Source organism: Fringilla coelebs (genome assembly GCF_963513975.1).
Source record: "Fringilla coelebs genome assembly, chromosome: 3".
NCBI classification, from domain to species: domain Eukaryota; kingdom Metazoa; phylum Chordata; class Aves; order Passeriformes; family Fringillidae; genus Fringilla; species Fringilla coelebs.
Window position 1 is genome coordinate 29,564,696 of NC_140030.1, and position 18,197 is coordinate 29,582,892.

Here is an 18,197-nt window from a genome sequence, read left to right on the forward strand (position 1 = left end):
AGTAAATTGAAAAAAAATCCAAGAATCACATAATCAAAAGACCTCCAAGATCATCAAGCCCAACTTTTGATGGAATACCACCATGCCCACTAAACCATACCACAAAGCGCCACATCTGTTAAGGTTTTTGTTGTAAATTGTTTACATTTCAGTCAGGAATAAAGTTGCTTTATTTTCACAATCTCACATTTTAGATGTTTGCTAACAGTTATAAAAACCATACTTGGTTGTTTGAACAAAACACTGATATTATTCTCCCAGCTAAGGTGTTTTTGCTTTTGTTAGTATCATGGCTAAAATAACACTATATGTGCTCTTCAGCAATCCAAACAAGAAATTAATCTTTTCTTCCATAATTAAGGGAAACTAATTAAAATCTGGCACAATATTAAAGGCTAAATGGAGGTCTAGATCTTTTTTGACCATCACATGACCCAGATGTCAGCAAGATAGCTTGAATAATTTAATGACCCATGTCACTTTAAGAAAAGGCTTAAAGTAATAAAATTTATCATCTTGATCAGGTTAAAGCACTTTGTCAATGGGGCTGAGAGCAATTCAGCTCACCTAAAATACCCACCAGTTGATCCACCCTGTTGCTCTCCTACCTACTGCACAGACCCTGATAGCCACTAAGCTGTCAGGGTTCTGACACATCTGCAAACCTGTACTGAACTGCCTGTACTGAACTGCCTTCCATAATTCTGCTGTAACTTACACTAGCTGGAGAGACAGAAAATCATTAGCTATACTTGTTACTCATTTAACATTCTAAAGGTAGTATATCATAAGCACCTTACCCCCTTCCCTCTTTCTTAAATCCTTTTCCAAGTTTTATACATTTATAGCTTGCCTAAAACAGACACCTCCTTGGGTACCAATGCTTCAAAATAATTTACTGCATAAGCTATTGCTACAAAGACACTTTGAATTCACTAGCAAAGCTACATGGGAACAACTACATTAGAGCCAGGTTCCAATGGAAGAAAACATATTACTAGCAAGGACATGAACTTAAACATAAAAACCTGTCAGAAAAACAGTAATTTCGGAGAAAATTTAAAGCTTTGTCTGTTATCAGCCAGTTATCTTAAGCTTTTAAGCTTCTTTGTTGCAAAATTTTACCTTGACAATATATTAAAACATGTCACATTACAAACACACTGATTATTCACTGAAAGAAGAAATAGAACAAATTGGGAAAGCGAATGACCACATAAACACTAAATGTCAGCTGAAGTCAGTAAGTCCAAATAGTTCCTTTTTTTTTGTACGTAAAAGCAAGAGTCGACTAGTTAAACTAATATAACCTTAATCATACCATTTACAATTGGTTACAGAATGAACCCTTCCAACTCCCTCTCTTAAAGAACCGCAGCACTTTAGCTCCATATCAATTCTAGGTTATGCCACAGTTCAATGAATAAAAAAAGTACAACATTTAATTCCCCATATCAGGGAATAAATAAATAAATAAATAAAGAGCAAGTTGAGAGCAAGTAAAGTCAGTGACTGTGTTACAAGTCATAAGTAATGTGACACCCCCTTGCATAAACACATGAAAATTAAGTCTGATCTCTGCTCAGTACTAAAACAGTGGTCCTTAAATTTGCAGCAAAAAGTAAGAACCTAGAATGAATGTTTCAAACCATGAAAATCTAGATTAAAGACACTGCTGAATCTTTTTAGGATGACCAGTTTTCCACACAGGTAGAGCCAGTGATAACTGCAAGAATCATGAAGGTAAAAATCTGAAAAGGTTACATAACTTACTGTGTAAGTGATAGCTGCCAACATTCCAATCACAGTCAAGGAACTAATGGAAAACGAAAGCGCAGTCAAACCATCTGCAAAAAAAAATAAAAAAAATAAAAGAACCTGTTGAAAAACACAGTAGATATATAAGAACAGTTCTTCCTAAATTAGTTTCCAGAGGAGATTTAAGTTCATGAGAAAGATGAAAGATTAAAACATAGTTATAACTCAGATGAAAAACTTGCCTAAAAGAGCTTTTTGACCACAAGAGATCTTTATCCCAAATTGAAGGATCCAGGACAGATTCTTGTTGTTTTCACAAGCTCACAGAAGTTACATTGACCCAAATGGTTGAAAAGACACTAATGAACTTGCTTCCATAACTGTCTAATACCTCTTAAAGACTTATTTCTGGCCTCCCCAGGGTGCTGCAGCAACTTGCACAACTTTCATGAGCATTCTGGATGGTTCATCTTCGTTTTGTTTGCTATCACCTGATTTCTCCTAACAGGATTATCCAGAATCAGACAAGGATGGACCTTTTAACCAACCAAAAAAACCCTCAGCTTCACTCAATGTATATACAGACCACAAACTGGAAAAAGTTCAGGGGACTATTACTGTAGCCTCAAAACTCTAGTAATTTAAAGAGCAAGTAAAAGAGTGACCAAATAAAAAGGCATTCAATTCCCTGAAACCTTCTGCATAATTCTTCAGAACAGGTATGTCCCTAACCTCACCACACAAGACATCACAACTGGCTTTGGTTACTTAGTAACATTGAAACTTAGCATAAATTACAGAAATTAACCTTCAGCAAACAATTTCATGTTTGTGCTCAGTCATAACCAGAGTTTACTGTTTTCCCCCATGTTCCCCCCTATTTCACACAGATAAACTAGCCTGTTCCCATTCATTATCTTCCATTCTTATTTACTGAACGCAGCACTAAGCAGTCACAAACTGAGAAATCATAACCTTACTCTTTGAGAAGCTGCACCCCTCTTCTGACCAGCCCTACAGGCCTCCTCCCCAAACCAAAAATAAATAGAATATCACAACAAAACCCAACTTCACTGCTCAAATCTCTCTACTATTTTCGTTAGATAATATCAAACAACTTCCCCAGAGCTAAAAGCAATATGTTCCTCTGTTTCAGATACAACAGCTCTGTTTAAAACTTATTTACAAAAAAAGAAAAAAAACCCAAATACCTACCAAAAACACCTAGCACTATTTTTTCATCAGTAGCTGTGAAAATCTGAGGTGTTTTTGAAGTTTAGGGGGCAACAAAAAGCCCACAAGTGGCTGCTATTTGTAACATATCACACAATGTACTTACACACCATATTTGATGATCCTCCTATATAAGTATTTGAAATCAACACTTAATATCCACTTTAGAAGTCTGAACTGTGCTCAATGCAACATTAAGAAACTAACTGGCTGAAAAATTGATAATTGTATACCAGAAGTATATTATCAGGCTTTGCCTCAGTGAATGAGTTTGCATTCCTTTCACAACCCCACAACCAACCACCAAGTGATGATTGGACGTTTGTTCTAGGTCTCAAGATCTTTCTATTTCTTGGGCCACCACAGGCAGACAAAGGAAAAGGGTAAATTAATATAAAAACAGCCCAACAAGTACAAGTAAAGACAATGGGCAAGCGTTTTGTCCTTATTTCTCCAGCACCTTGGAACACAAAAGGACCTTTTGCAGAGAATTACTGTCTGTGGAGTAACTATGAAAACACAAAGGACCCCTGCATGGGGGTCTTGGGTAACAGCAATCTGAAGATAAGCCAGCAGCAGGCCGTGCCAGCATGGAAGTCCCATGGCATCCCAGGCTGTATCAACAGCAGCATGCCCATCTATTAAAGGAAGAGACCATATAAAGCAACTAGTTCTGAGGCCCCTGCTGCAGGTTAAGACTGATAAATCTGAGCAAGCTAAGGGAAGAACTATAGGGGCTGGAAGCTGGAGCACATGCTGTGCAGAGCAGCTGAGGGAATCAGGCTTGTTTGACCTGGAACAGAGACAGGTTTGGAGACATCCAAAACAGCCTGTCTGCTTAGCAAACAGGTGCAGCCCAGGTTCTTCAGGGGTCCATAGTTGCCAAGTGTGAGACAATTGGGTGACAGAAAGTATACCCACAACAGGTAAGAGATTTTTCCACAATGAGTTCAGTCTACAAACTTGGGGGGTTTTGAAGAGCTAGGTGATGAAGGCCTGAGCAGCCCAGTCTGATCTTACAGCTTCCTTCTTGGTGCAGATTTGACTAGATGGCCTGAGGTCTCTTCAATCTGAATTATCCTATGAAATTACAAGTTACAAGAGAATGCTTAGAAAACACAAAATCTGACTTTCACATCCCAAGCCAGCATCTTAATCAGTTTACTTTCCTAGAAATAAACATAGGCTATACTGTATTTCATAAGAAAGTCAGAGCCAAATACTTTGTTACAGTCATATCAAGGTCACCTGGAAAAATTAGCTTACATCTCAGCTCAACCGTTATCACAACCTGTATAAACAGTTTAAGTAGCATTTTTTCCTGAGCTGTTATAATCTTTGCAAAGCAAGAGAAACGCCAACAAGCAGACAGCCAAAACATTCAATAAGCTATGGATTTGTCCTCCCATCTCATACGCTTACATGCACAGATTACAACACAGAACATTATTATGATTAAAGACCCTGCAAGGAAGTCAAAGCAAACAAGAAGGTCTTTGAGTATTTAAGTGGCAAGAGCAAGAAGAGGCAAAAGTGGGGCTTGTTGCTGAGTGAGGCAGTGGACCTGGTGAAACAGGACTTTTCCATGAGAAGTCTGAGCTACTGAATGCCTTCTTTGCCTCAGTCTTTTACTAGAAAGACCAGACTTCAGGAAATCCAGGCCAGGGAGCATAGTGAGAAAAGCTGGAAGGAACATTTACTCTTGGTGGAAGAGGATCAGGTTGGAGAATACTTAAGCAAACTGTACATATAAAGTTGATGGGCCCTGAAGGGATTAGCCAGCTCTGTCAGTGTTTGGCATATGTCATTGCAGAGAACTTTTATTCAGTTCAGAATTCCTAGACTAATGCAGAATATGACTTGACGAAGGCTTGTATGATTGTATCCTAAAATATTCACACAGACACCAATGCTCTGATGCATATCAAGAATGAAACACAAAGTAATAGAGTGCTTATGCATTGGGATGAATGTTGGTTAAACAACTTTTAGTTACCATTTCTTGACTATATTTGAAAAGCGACACCAAATCTGTTTTAGCTCACCTACAAAACACTTCCTTCACACCTTTACCCTGAAAACATACCCTGGCTAAGCATATGAACTATACCACATAAGTGTTAAATATTATTCCATGGAGTTTGGCCTTCTCAACAGCTCTTTACAACCCTAGTGTGAAGTTGGCAGTTGTTATACTTAACAACTGCTAACAACAATTTTAGAAGAGGTCAGTACTCTAAAAGCAATGGGAAGAAGTTTTAACACCCACAGGACTTTCCAATCTAAATAGACAGAACCACTTGTCTCATTTTTACAGTTAACTGCAGTACTGCATTTCATTAGGTAAATGAATGAAGACCATCACAACATGATACAAACTCATCATACCCTGAAAGTCAGTGAACTTCAGCATGCAAGCAGCATTTAAGAGCTGATTTAAGTGAAGACTATGGAAGAAAGTATCCTCTCCCCACCATAAATAGCAGAGGACACAACACTGGAATCATTGCTGTCAAATGGGGACTTTAAAGTATTTAAAATACAGAGAGGAGATGCTGGCAGTGTCTGCTTTCACAAGTCCTAATTTTTGTTTTTCTCTGAACAGGAAGAAGTCTTATTGTAAAGACATACTGCAGGTAAGCAGTCAGAGAAAAGTTAGAAAACTGCCACCAAGGAAGTTTATCTTGTTCAGTCAATGAACAAGTGGCAGAGGTTAGTAAAGTAGCAGCTCAGAACAAATCTCAAACTTACGACTACTTCCAAATTCTTCAAACAGGAGTTTCACTTTCTCCCACTCTGTGGAATTCTTCTTGTTAGGAATATCCAAAGGAACAAAAGCACTGTAACACAGAAAAAAAATAAATCTCTTACCCTAATTAGTGAAAAATAAGAAGAATCCTACTTCCAAATTAAGAAAATAGAAATCCATTCATTCCTGAAGAAAAGGCAGTGTTTCATTCTATTCACATTCTCCTCAAATGCTGCATTTAGATCATCAGAGTACAGGTATGTGTGTGTACAGTCACATCTGAGGTCAATGAACAAGTGATTTTCTATTTACCTGTCCTAAAAGAGTTAAGGGTTCCACACTCAAGAACAACTAAAAGACATATTAATATGATTTACAATCCCGATTTGATTCATATGCAAAGGAGCAAATAAACTTTAAGCATCAATTGAGAGAAATTCTCATATAAATACACATTTCTGAAAGCCAAAAAAAATAATTAATGATTTCTCAAACAAGCATTGAAATATAAAGGGACACATTTTATCTTCAATTAGTACAACTAAACACATCTGCTCCATTCCATTCTTTGTTCTGCAGTTGGCCCAGAGAACTGAGCTGCAAAGAAGTTCATTAAGTTTTTTTGTACATCCAATAAGCACACTAGCAAAGAATGCTCAGAGAACAATGTCAGGTAAAACAGTCCCCTAGCTGAAAGTTTCCTGTTGTCAGGCTAATAAGTCAACTAATAGGAATAACTCTTCAGCACCTGTACTGACAAAACAGCTGAGTTTGTAATAGCTGGAAAAACAGTGCCTCCAAACCGAAAAACCACTGAAACCATAGCTTTGACATGAAATAGAATGTCTACAAGACATTGTTTGAGTTGATGAAAGAACTCAAACCTAAGTCCATAAAGAAGGTTCACAAGTATCATTTGGACTTCTATGGCAAATTGATATAATTTGTACGACATACTTGGACCCCCTGCTTGAAGTCCTAAACAAATACATATATTCCAGGAGCAGTCTCAAAGTACAAAATATATGCTTTTGTTTCCAAGGTTAGGCTAAACCAACTGTGTGCACATATAATCATCTCATCAAAACCAAACAGATAGTCTGCCAAAAAAAAAAAGGTGACATTTTAAAAATCAAGATTTTAATTTCTAAAGAAAGCTTCTTGACTGTGCAGAGGCAGCTTGAGGGCTAGCATTTGCTTAATTTGACACATGCTTGTTGACTTAGGATTTAGCTCCTGTATCTGCCTCTAGTAGTAATTCTTTCTGTACAACAACATCCAGGCAAAATGAAGACACAGGTATTAAAATCAAGTTAGGCAAATTATTTCTACTTATAAACGATAAAAATAAATAACTGCAGGTTTATTTGCTAAAAATGGTTAAAGGAGACTGAGAACATAGCTCAAGTCCTTTTTAATTTAGTACAACTATGGATTTGCTATTTGTGGACTGCATGAAGGGAACAAACAAGATGGAAGAACATTTTAGGATATTTATAACCTGCTTGCTTTCTTTTCCACTGAGAACAATAGGATTTTTTTTTTTTTTTTTTTTTTTCTGAACCAGCATGTCAAAGGACACTAATCAGAGCAGGGGCTACTGAATACATTATACTCTTCAATTAGTACTCAGATAAACTTTGAGTGAAGGAGATGGACATCTGATTCTGCTCCTGCTCAAGTTGCATGCACCAAAGGCCCAGACAAGAACACAGGAGTTATAAATTTAGGTAATGCAAGCAAACAAAACAGCTCAGCTGTGATGTCTGATACTTGGAGTTCTGGACACAAACCAAATTATTAACTGTGGTAATTTTAAGAATAGAAGCAAATTGCTACGCTGTTCAAAACACATCCTGGTTAAATTATGATTAAAATCTAGATCAATATCTAGGCTGCAGAACAAGGAAAGTAAATGCAAGACAAGCAGTTTAAAACTATTCACTCTTGGCAGGGCTAATACACAAGAGTAGCTGGATAAAGTTTGATTCTTAAATCAGAGTGTCATTAACTGTCATCCTTAGGAAATTATTTTTCAACACACCAGATTTAGACTCATTTCCTTAAGTGAATTCTGCTGTGATATAATTTGCATAACTATTTATAGGATAATTAGGTATATTCATAGCTTTTTAAGAGCTAATGGTTCTAGAAAATTTAAGGTAACCAGTTTAATTCTAAACACTGACAGCCAGAGAAGCATGCATTTTGAAACCAACTGTTCATTAGCCTCAAAACCAGCCTTTTTATTCATACTAGACTGCTTCAGGGTTCCTTAATGTAGATTGCAGTATGTCAAGCCCCTTGACAAGCACATGACATTTCGAGACAGTAGAGGGAAAGTGCCTAACTTATGGGAAGGTAAAGTTATGATAAGTAAAAACTAGTTCTGAGCATCCCAGTATAAATTTGGCTTAAACTTGGCTTTTCATAGTACTCTGCATCAAGTTATTTGTGTGCAGAGGATTTAAGTATTTCAGATGTGTACATTTTTTTGCCAGACAACTGTTTTGTAACAGACAAGTAAAGTAAGTAGTACAAACACTACTCCTGATAACACTTTGGACAATAACATCCTGCTCACTGAGCTGTGTTATCAAGTCAGAAAAAGCTCCAGGACTGTGTGGCACTAAACACATTTGTTTCCCAAAAAAGTCACAATGATCTCTTGTGGAGCAAGGACAACACCCCGGTTAGAAAAAGACACACAAACTTTGAGCTCAATATAGCTTTTATAATTCATTTGAGGACAGCTGACCAGGGAAGAGGCAAAAACTTCCTTATGTAGACCTTTAAAACTATTTATTGACCTTTTTTAATCATACAGATTACTTCCTAAGCCAATCAGAACAGAGGCTGTCTGGCTATGAGACACCAGCCATGTAAGCACAGGAAGAAAGACTATTTGTTAGGCACTTAACAGGAAATATTCCTACCCCCCTCTCGTTCTCAACAGCAGCACTCTAGTTCATTAAGCCTAGACACCTAGAGTCAAACCCAGTACATAAAATTCCAGTCTATTTTAACATTACTCTGATCCTAACTACCAGTGGGAGAATCCCCCACTACTGCAAGGCTAGTCTTCACTGCCACATTCAGTCAAACCACTCAGACAGAAGCTTCAGGCTCCAATGTGTTTATCTCTTTCTGATCCATGTGGAACTCTGTAGCCACTCCCTGCCCCTGCCATGAAAACAGCTGACTGAGACAGGTAACTTCTTCAGCATATACATAAACACTGAGACACATGCTACTTAATCTATATAAAACTATACTGGAAATAGAGTTCACATTTTTCTTCAGCACAGACACCTCAGCTGCCTCCTAAAACTGAGCCTTTCCCCCTTGAAGGGAATCTTGCAGTTTCTCTTAAAAGGAAAATACAAGAATTACCTTTTTCTATCTTACTGGGAGGGAGGAAGAAACATGCTTACAGTTACTGAGAATTCAGCTGACACCTACTAGAGACACTACCAAGATTTCTAAACTGGATGCGTAATACAATACATCTATCTATACCTATGATGTGAGCTAACTGTCAGAAACAGCTTTTGCCAGAAATTTTAGTAATATTTCTAGACAATGATTAAGGTAATAAACTCCTACAATCTTTCATAAGAGCAAATACCTTACTTTTACTTAAAAGGACAAGAGACTTGATAGAATTGTACCTTTAACTCTTATCAAAACTAAAACAATATTCCAGTAAGATGGTATACAAGTAAAAGCATTAATTTCACTCTAGTTTCTACTTCATGCTCCAGTACTTTGATATGGAACATTTTAGCATACATTTTGCAATTTTTACCAACTTTATTGCTGAGGTCAAAAGCTAAAGAGCTTATGACACAGCAGACATGAGAAAGATTCAGTACTGGTGAGAGCATGTCATGCTTAATAGTGATCTGAAATCAATTTTCTGCTACTACTTGGAGTTTCATAACAATAGCACTTGCTGCAAACAGGTTACTCACTTCTGTAACATTTGCCTTTTAAACAAAGGCCAGCAAAAGCTTTATCACACAAGGCACAATTAAGTCAAGTATAATCTCATACCAACGTTCTTCAGACAACATTTCTATTTAGGAAAGTATAAGCACATAGCACCTAATCATTTTTCTAAGAAGCTGTTTTGAAATGTCCATTTCAGAAAAATCACTTGAGAAAAGCAAAAGATTATTTGATGAACATAGATGAGGACAAATTTTTTACTCCCTGTTGTACACTGAAGCATTAATGTAGTTGTGTCAAAGCCACCATGTCCTCGATACCAATTCGTACTGCACGTTCAGTCAGCTTGGAAGCACAAGCACCCCATAATTAAGAAAACCATTTTATCTTCCAGTTAAATTCTTACTTTTCAGGTATGTAATTCTCAGGATACTTAGGCCCATTTAGTGATTAAGCTGATGTTGATTATGCAGATGGAGTGTATCATAATTTACCTCTTAGAAGCACAGAACTCAGATAAAGAAATCTTGCACAGAACAGTGCTCAATACAAATACTTACCCAATTAACAGAAGAACTGCACAAACTGTGATGAATCCCAGAGTGTATTTGAGTGCAGTTTTAACCTGCTGAATATTAAAGAGAAAGTTAATACATTGACATAAAATGAATATAAAGGGATTTGTGCAAACCATGAAGTATTATACTTAGCATAACAGGTATTCTACAAAAAACCTCCATAAAGAGCATGAGTAGTTTTATATATAAAAGTCACAAGCATACATTCTTGAAGTATCTCATAGCTTGAGAACTGTGAACAATGACACAGAATTCTGCCTCCACCATAAGCTATGCATCTGAGCAGCTGTGGATGCAAGCTTGCATATATTCACTGCAAATACACTAAAAAAAATATATACTATTAATACTCTACATTATGGCTATTATTAAAAGTCTTCTTATGTTAAGGTTACAACTAAACAAAAGGGATAACAATCATGATTAATTGATGAGAAGATCCTGTAGAAAATATTCAATTTTCATTATAAACATATCACTTTACTGGCATGCAGTTACTGTATTCCCTGAGAGGTCTCAAACCAGTGCATTACAAAAGTAAACATGTTAGCTTCAGGTAAATTACGACTACCTACTTCAAGAAAAAAAGCAAACACTACAGTAGAAAGACAAAATTGGAGTAGCTATTTCAGAATCAGAACCACCTTCTTATTCTCTACTTTAAAAGCTGTCAACTATATTTGGTTTTTATTCTACGGAGTCTCACATAAGAAGTTTTAACTTTCCTGCGTACGACATTTTCCTCAAAAGAATTTTTATGTTTAAAGACTTCATGAAAATACAGAATTAATTACTTATCTCACTGAAGTTTCATTTCATGTGAGACCACAGTGCTTAGACTAGACAATGTCAGAGTGTCTTACACTAAGAACTGCTCCAGGATTTTTACAGAGCTATAGTAATACTTAAATATCACAATGTTAATACCATTTCTAAGTTAAAAAATCATTCTTGCTTTAATGCTTGGGCTATATTCATTTGCCTTTTCATTGCTTGGTGCATTTGCTAGAGTAAACTTACTGAGCATGTGTTGCCATCATCTTCTTCCTTCTCCTCATAATAGAAATAGACAAAGGGAATCCACAGAAAAACGCAGAACAGAATGATTGAGTACAGAGCTAGGAGGAAGAATTAAATTAAGAGACAGTTACATTGGCACTTCATTTACTACACAGAAATTCAAATGAAAGAGTAAAACATTCATTTCCTTTCATTCTAGCTCATCATTTCAAGCATTGTAATGCTTGAAATGTAAGTTAGTAAAAGTCACTAACCAGCATACAAACTATTATTGTTTTGTGAACTCCAAAGAACTTTAAATTGAACCCTTTCAGATTAAGGGTTTCAGATCCATCTTCAATTCAGCAATAATAAAAGTCTAAAAGTAATCAACTGTATGCAAGTGGTACACAATAGTAGCACATTAACTTAAAGCATAGAGAATAAAAGCAAGCTAAGACACCAAATAACAAGCTGTTCAAAAAAATGTATATCAAATGAAATTAATTTAAAGGCATTTTGATCACCAGACTTGGTACCAGATTCTCCTATTAACCTAAGTATATATCATGGATGAAAGACATGGCTGTTACTGACCTCAATTCACAAAAGAAAACATGCTGTAGCAATGTGGTATCATCACTTCATGCTCCCTTTTTAAGAGGACTAATTGGAGATTGCAACAGATTAACTGTGTAGCCACTAAACCAAAACAGTCCTTCTGTCATGTCACTTTGATGCATAGGTGATCATAAGAAAGTAAAAGGTTTAACACATGTCTTTACAAATACTGTCAAGTTTTGAAGACGTTAAGACAGCTGGTCAAAATCATTTGTATTGATTAGCCAGTGGTATGAAAAGAAAAGACCAATTTCAGGTAGACAACTTGAAGTTTAAATCTTCAGCTGTCTGTGTTATAAACTGAATGTGCTATAGAACATGATTATTTAGTAAAATCTTTTAATGCTCCACATTATCTTATACTATGAACATTGCAGAACTCTATTAGGAAACTAAAAGCTGTGAAGCAGTATGTTACAGAATTTGCACCCCACAAGAAAAGTATCCTAGAATAGTTTACTAAGACTTCAAAATGTCAGAATTGCTGCACAGCCAAGACTGCTTGTAGAAGCACAAAATTGCACCTTTGAAGGAATAAATAAAAGTACTCAGGACCACAAAAGTCCTGTAATCTTTGTCTATTTTTCATCTTTGCCCCGTTTTGCATGACTAATTAGCGCCTTTCCATATACACATATATATGTAATAAACACCTTTCCATGAATACATTCATTCCCAGCTTAAGTTTGTGACATCTTATCTTGGCTAGTGCACTCCTCACAGTGCCCATGTGCCCCAAAGAAATCTACCTCAGCATTTTTTCCTGAAGTTGGTATAGAAGCCAAATAAGTACCAACACCTAGAATTTAAATATGAATCTCTAATTATATCTAAATAGAACTCATTCTTTGGAAAAATATTTCAAAATGTTAATGGTATGTGTTGTTTAGCGTATTGAGTTAGTATGGCAACGCAAGAAGAGAAACAAGTTCTCAGTTCAGGAACTCTCACATTTGCCAAGAGCAAATTTAGTGCTCTATAACACCTTGAAACCTCAAACTCGAAAAAAAAGCCTTTCTGGGCATTCTACAGCAGTAATAATGCTACTTCAATATTGCGAATGTGTGACTTTCAATTTATGTTCTAGCACACTGCTCCCAGAAAAGTGACCCCAATTAGGAAAGTGTTTCTGTAGATCAACTCCACAGTATTTGTCAAGCACAGCTACAGATCTCTAAGAGTATTGAGAATGGCTTCTCCTAGAACCAGACCACGAAATATGAAGTCATATTTGACTTGCACTTAGTTCCTAGAAGCCCAAATTCTTGTGTTGATGACTCAGTGTCAATGACTTATCAAACACTTGCAGCAAGCAGACAAAACTCCATGTAAAAATCATCCAAATAATACCACTTACCCTTTTGGATAAATTCTGACTCAAAAAACTTTAACCTAGGAATCAACAGACTTTTGCTGATTCCAATAGGAAATGGAAAATCTCAAGTTTAGCATAGACCTCAAAGCACACATGAAGAGATCCCGTAAAATTTAGCAGACAGTCCTCATCACACTGTAGCTGGGATTCATCTAACATATGTAGGTGAAGATCTTGGTCTCTCTCATAAGCAGATTAGAATCTACCAATAATACCCCGTCACCATACACAAAATTTCATCACAGGGCACTGGACATCAAGGTGACTCCAACAAGTAGTATTTACTCACTAGAGAAGAGCTACACAACACACCTCCAGGTAACTGTCAGCTGTTTCAACCTCATTCTTTGTGATACAAAGCAAACTGTGTTGGACAGTTTTCAATTATAACACTTTCTGCAAAAGCATTTTCCTTCCAAACAAACTGACAGGCTTTTTTAGAGCATTTGCCAACCATTGATCATTGTTCAATCACTAAAGTACTGTGAGGCATGTTCTATTACATTTGGGGTTAGAAATAGTAACACACTAAGCCACTATTGCTTCAAAGCAATTATTAGACTGGTTTCCTAAGAAAAGCTTTTAGGCTGCTGAAATCCCACTCCAAGATACAGTTATTTCAAGCTTCACTCTGAGAGGTAACTCATTTACCATCCTACAAATACACACTCATTCTACTTTTGTATCAGTCTAGCCAAGAAGCCAGGTGGGAATAAGAAACAGAACACTTTTCATGGGGGCTAACAACTACACAAAAACCAAAAAAAACTTTTCTATTTTTAATTACAGCTTTATCAGTAAAAAGCAACGCAAGTAGCAAAGAAGTCATTAATACTCTAAAATACCCATTAAATCCCAGTCTCCACATTCTTGCTATAATTACAAGTGACTTGAAGGACAATGACCTAAGTGCACCAATTATTAATACCATAAATTGTCAATACAACTACACGAGTCAAGTAGGATCTATATAATTATCTCTCCATTTTCAGGAGACACAAGAAAATACTGGCATTCACATTCTTGAGTACAAAAGGGTACTTCACTTCTGTGCATCCTGTCTGTTAAAAAAAACCCAAAAACTACCATCAAATACTTTCCTAGGATGATAGCAAAAAAAAATAAAAAGTGGAATAGTATTACAATGGAAGAGTTGCTTAACTTTCTCCTTCTCAGTTATGTCACTATGCTGGGCAACAGCAGCAGGGCACTAGATGATGTAGGAAAGGCATTGTGTTTTTATATATGATTTTTGGAGACTTCTGAAAAACAAGTTACTATTATTGTTCACTTCAACATAGCTATAGTTATAAAACCAGTTTTGAAAAAGTGTACCTACTAAAATTAAGATGACAAGAGAAAATTTTAAAACCATGTTTAAATCTCTACCACCATCTGGAGGATATGCTATGAAATAAGACATTTTCCTACAGCATTTCAAGTAGACCTGTCCAGAATGGGAAAACTGCTTTTGTTTTTGGCCTATTTAAAGTTAAATATTTTTTAAAAAATTAGTTCAAGATTTACCAAAACATTCAGCTAGCCCAAAACACCTTACAGAAATTCATCAATCAATCAGTCTCACAAATCTACAGCAAACAGTTCACAGAAGAGCTAGAAGATTATTCCACCTTATGAGTTGTGAAATCTTTGGTCTGTTAAACAAGACTTTGGCAAACTACAAAGAAAAGAAATCAAATACATACCAATTCCACTATTAAAAAGTGAAGAATCTCTGTGTTAAAAGTTGTTTTTTGAAAACAGAAGTCTTCTTACTACTTTTAACTATACTCATTTTTATGCTGAGTGAAGCCTATTTTAGTTTGTCACTATCACTGTCAGGTAATAATTAATCTGTAATTTAACAAAATAAGTCTACTATTTTAAATCATTTCCTGATCTAAAAAATATTTTAAAAGAATCACAATAATCCAAAAGAAAAAAATTCAAGTCTTTGGAAATGTGACCAGAAGCAGGCAACCACCTCTGAGTTTGCACCATTAACTGAAACAAGCATTTCACTCAAACTGTGCTAAGCACACTTCTACACCCACTACATATATCCATCAGTAGTAAAACATCTCATAAGCTTCATAAGGACCACTAAAAAACAGGTACAAGACTATGCAGAGGTTTGGTGAACAGTTATTTTATTTCAGTCACTTTTTAAAATATCAGTTCTATTTAGGATTACCACTGTTTGAATCAACTCCCTTATGCTCCTCCACAGTAACTGCTACTTGGAACACAGTAGTTGCTGAATCTGAACACTTATAAGTGTTGCACTCATGGTTGCGTGAACTTTATACATAGTGCAATAAGTGCCATCAAAGCTAAGGCAAAACCACGTGTTTCCCTTAAGGGACCACTAAATACCCACACAGGGAACATGTGATCCACAGATGATACAATAGAAACCATTAGCCTTTTCATGAACTGGCTTCAGCATATTTGCATTTTTAGGGGTCTCTTGAAGATAAAAAATATTCTCTGAAGAGTACTAAGAATAAGACTCATGTTTAACCAAAAAGGGATAACCCAATATGACCTCTAAAAACTTCATGACTTCAACTGAAGGTCCTATTATTTGGAAAAAAAAAAAAAAAAAAGCTAAAATACTTACTGTAATATCCATAAAGTACAGTGTCTTCAATTTGCCTTGATACATTAGCATCAGCCCAGACCTAGCAATAAAGGATAGAAGCATTTATTAGCAAATGCAATAAAAGAAAACTACATGAGAATCAACCACTAAAGAACACAAAGGGAGAGAAATAAAAATGCTGCTTCCATGCTAGAGTGCTAGCAACAGTGAAAACCACTGGGCAAACAAGAATAAACATAGGACAGTTTCACAAAAGGAAGGTTTTAGACCCAAAGGAACATTAGGCAGTTTTGGCAGCTCTCACACATGCTCTGCTAATTCCCACAGTACCTTCATAAGAGTCTGAGAAGATAATCATGGAATGGTCTGGGTTGAAAGGGACCTTCAAAGATGACCTAGTCCATCCATCCTGCCACGGGCAGAACACCAGGCTGCTCAAAGCCCCATTCAACCTGACCTTGGAACGCTTCTGGTGATGAGCATCCACAACTCCTCTGGGAAGGCTGTTCCAGAGAACCATCAACCTCACCATACATTTCTTCTTTATAGCTGAATCTACACTCTCAGTTTAAAGCAGTTACATTTTCTTCTGTGTCCACAGGCCCTGGTCAAAACTGTTTCTATATCTTTCTTAGAAGCTCTCCCTAAATTGAAAGGCTGCAACAACATCCCCACAGAAGCCATGCTGAACAGCCCCAACACATTCAGACTGCCTTTGCAGGAGAGGTGTGCCAGATCTCTGACAGGTTTTGTAGCCTTGTTTTAACAGCTGTCTTGTGCCATGGGCCACACAGACAAAGTACACAATGTACACAATATCTCCATTACAGAATAGCTTTGTTTAAAATTTGCATATACAAATGCAACAATACTTAGACATAAGAATAAGAAAGAACTTCTTATTATGCTCAGTTATATATAATTCATTAATTTTTACTTTGTTAGTTACTACATCAGTTTAGGCTTTTGTGTCCTTTTTCAGAAGTACAATACTTCACTTTTTTGTTTGACCAAGACTTGAATTACATGAATATTCAACTTAGCAATATCTAATTTTACAAGTCGAATTCCAAGAGCACTTATATCCCTTATTTCAACAAGAGCAAAAGTAACTGCACTACTCAGTCCCAGGGAATGGTCTGGAGAATAGAAGCAATGAAAGCAAAAATACAACTCTTAACTATGTTGGAAACTGCAGTCAGCCAGGTGGCTGAAATCAAGTTTTTGTGCCCACTCCCTCTCCTCCAAGAGAGAAAATACTGGTTTAAGGAAGACAATCATTGACAGACAAACTCAGGGATTGAATACAATGGTCCAATGCTGCCCATACAGGTTAAACATATTTCAGAACTGTTTTAGTTTTGTGAGATCCAATCTCTCTGTGGTCAAGAGCAAGAAAGTAGTTATCCACAAGCAGAATTCTTCAAAAACTAGAGAACATACCAACATGACTGAATTGGTGAAAAATAATATCCAGTGCTGTCAAAGCCCTTTTTCATTTCTGTATGCAGGCTTTCTTCAAACTGGTAAGATAATTCCTTTTAGTTGTAGACACACACATTAACAGAGATATGAAAATGCAAATCAGCACACTACTTAAACATTGCTTCCCTAAGACATAAAGACACTTTGGCATTTGGTTTATCAGTTCTCTCAAAATTGCATAAAGTCATCTGGAATATGGGCTTGATGACACACCATGAACACTTTTTTGACTATCTCAGAAAATGAGCAGCAGCTTCCTTTTTCTTACTATATTAAGACTTCCAATAGGTCAGTTTACATTAAGCTTTTAAAATTCACGGTATGAACTAAATTAGATTATCATCCAGCTGGAATTTGAATGGAAAAATACACACCCATTTTGACATCTAATCAGCAAAAAAATAAAAAGAAAAATATTTTAGCAGAAGGGGCAGAAGCAACACCTGAAGTATCTGTCAGGTACACAATAAGCTCAGTCTTTGAAGACTGCCAAGCTCACACCCAACAGCATTTTAAAAAAGAAATTTCTAGGCATTTGTATATAAACATACCACAAAAGAATTTGATTACAATAAGTAAAGAACAGATACAGAACATTTAAATTGCCTCATGTTATATATTAAGAAAATGCTTACTTTAATCAAGCCTAAGGAAAACCAAGACTGGACTGTTTGTATTGCTTGATTCCAAGTAGCTATTAGAAAAAAGGTCTCTCCCTATGAGCAATGGAGACATGCACAAAATGCACAAAAACCAAGAACAAGCAAGAAAAGCAACAGTGAGACCCAAAGTTTAAGAGGCACAGCCGCTGTACAGAAGAGGTAGCTAGTAATGGAAATACAA

The 18,197-nt window shown here is 36.3% G+C and overlaps 1 protein-coding gene across 1 annotated transcript in view; it reads right to left on the reverse strand.

The window, feature by feature from the left end:
- Positions 1 to 18,197, reverse strand: part of LMBRD1 (LMBR1 domain containing 1) — a 65,516-nt gene that overhangs the window by 40,512 nt on the left and 6,807 nt on the right. The window contains exons 3-7 of the mRNA XM_084202343.1: positions 15,888 to 15,948; positions 11,290 to 11,387; positions 10,252 to 10,319; positions 5,743 to 5,831; positions 1,774 to 1,847 (exon numbers count right to left, since the gene is read on the reverse strand). Of these exons, the coding sequence (XP_084058469.1) occupies positions 1,774 to 1,847; positions 5,743 to 5,831; positions 10,252 to 10,319; positions 11,290 to 11,387; positions 15,888 to 15,948 (390 nt within the window). The remainder of the gene's footprint in view (positions 1 to 1,773; positions 1,848 to 5,742; positions 5,832 to 10,251; positions 10,320 to 11,289; positions 11,388 to 15,887; positions 15,949 to 18,197) is intronic.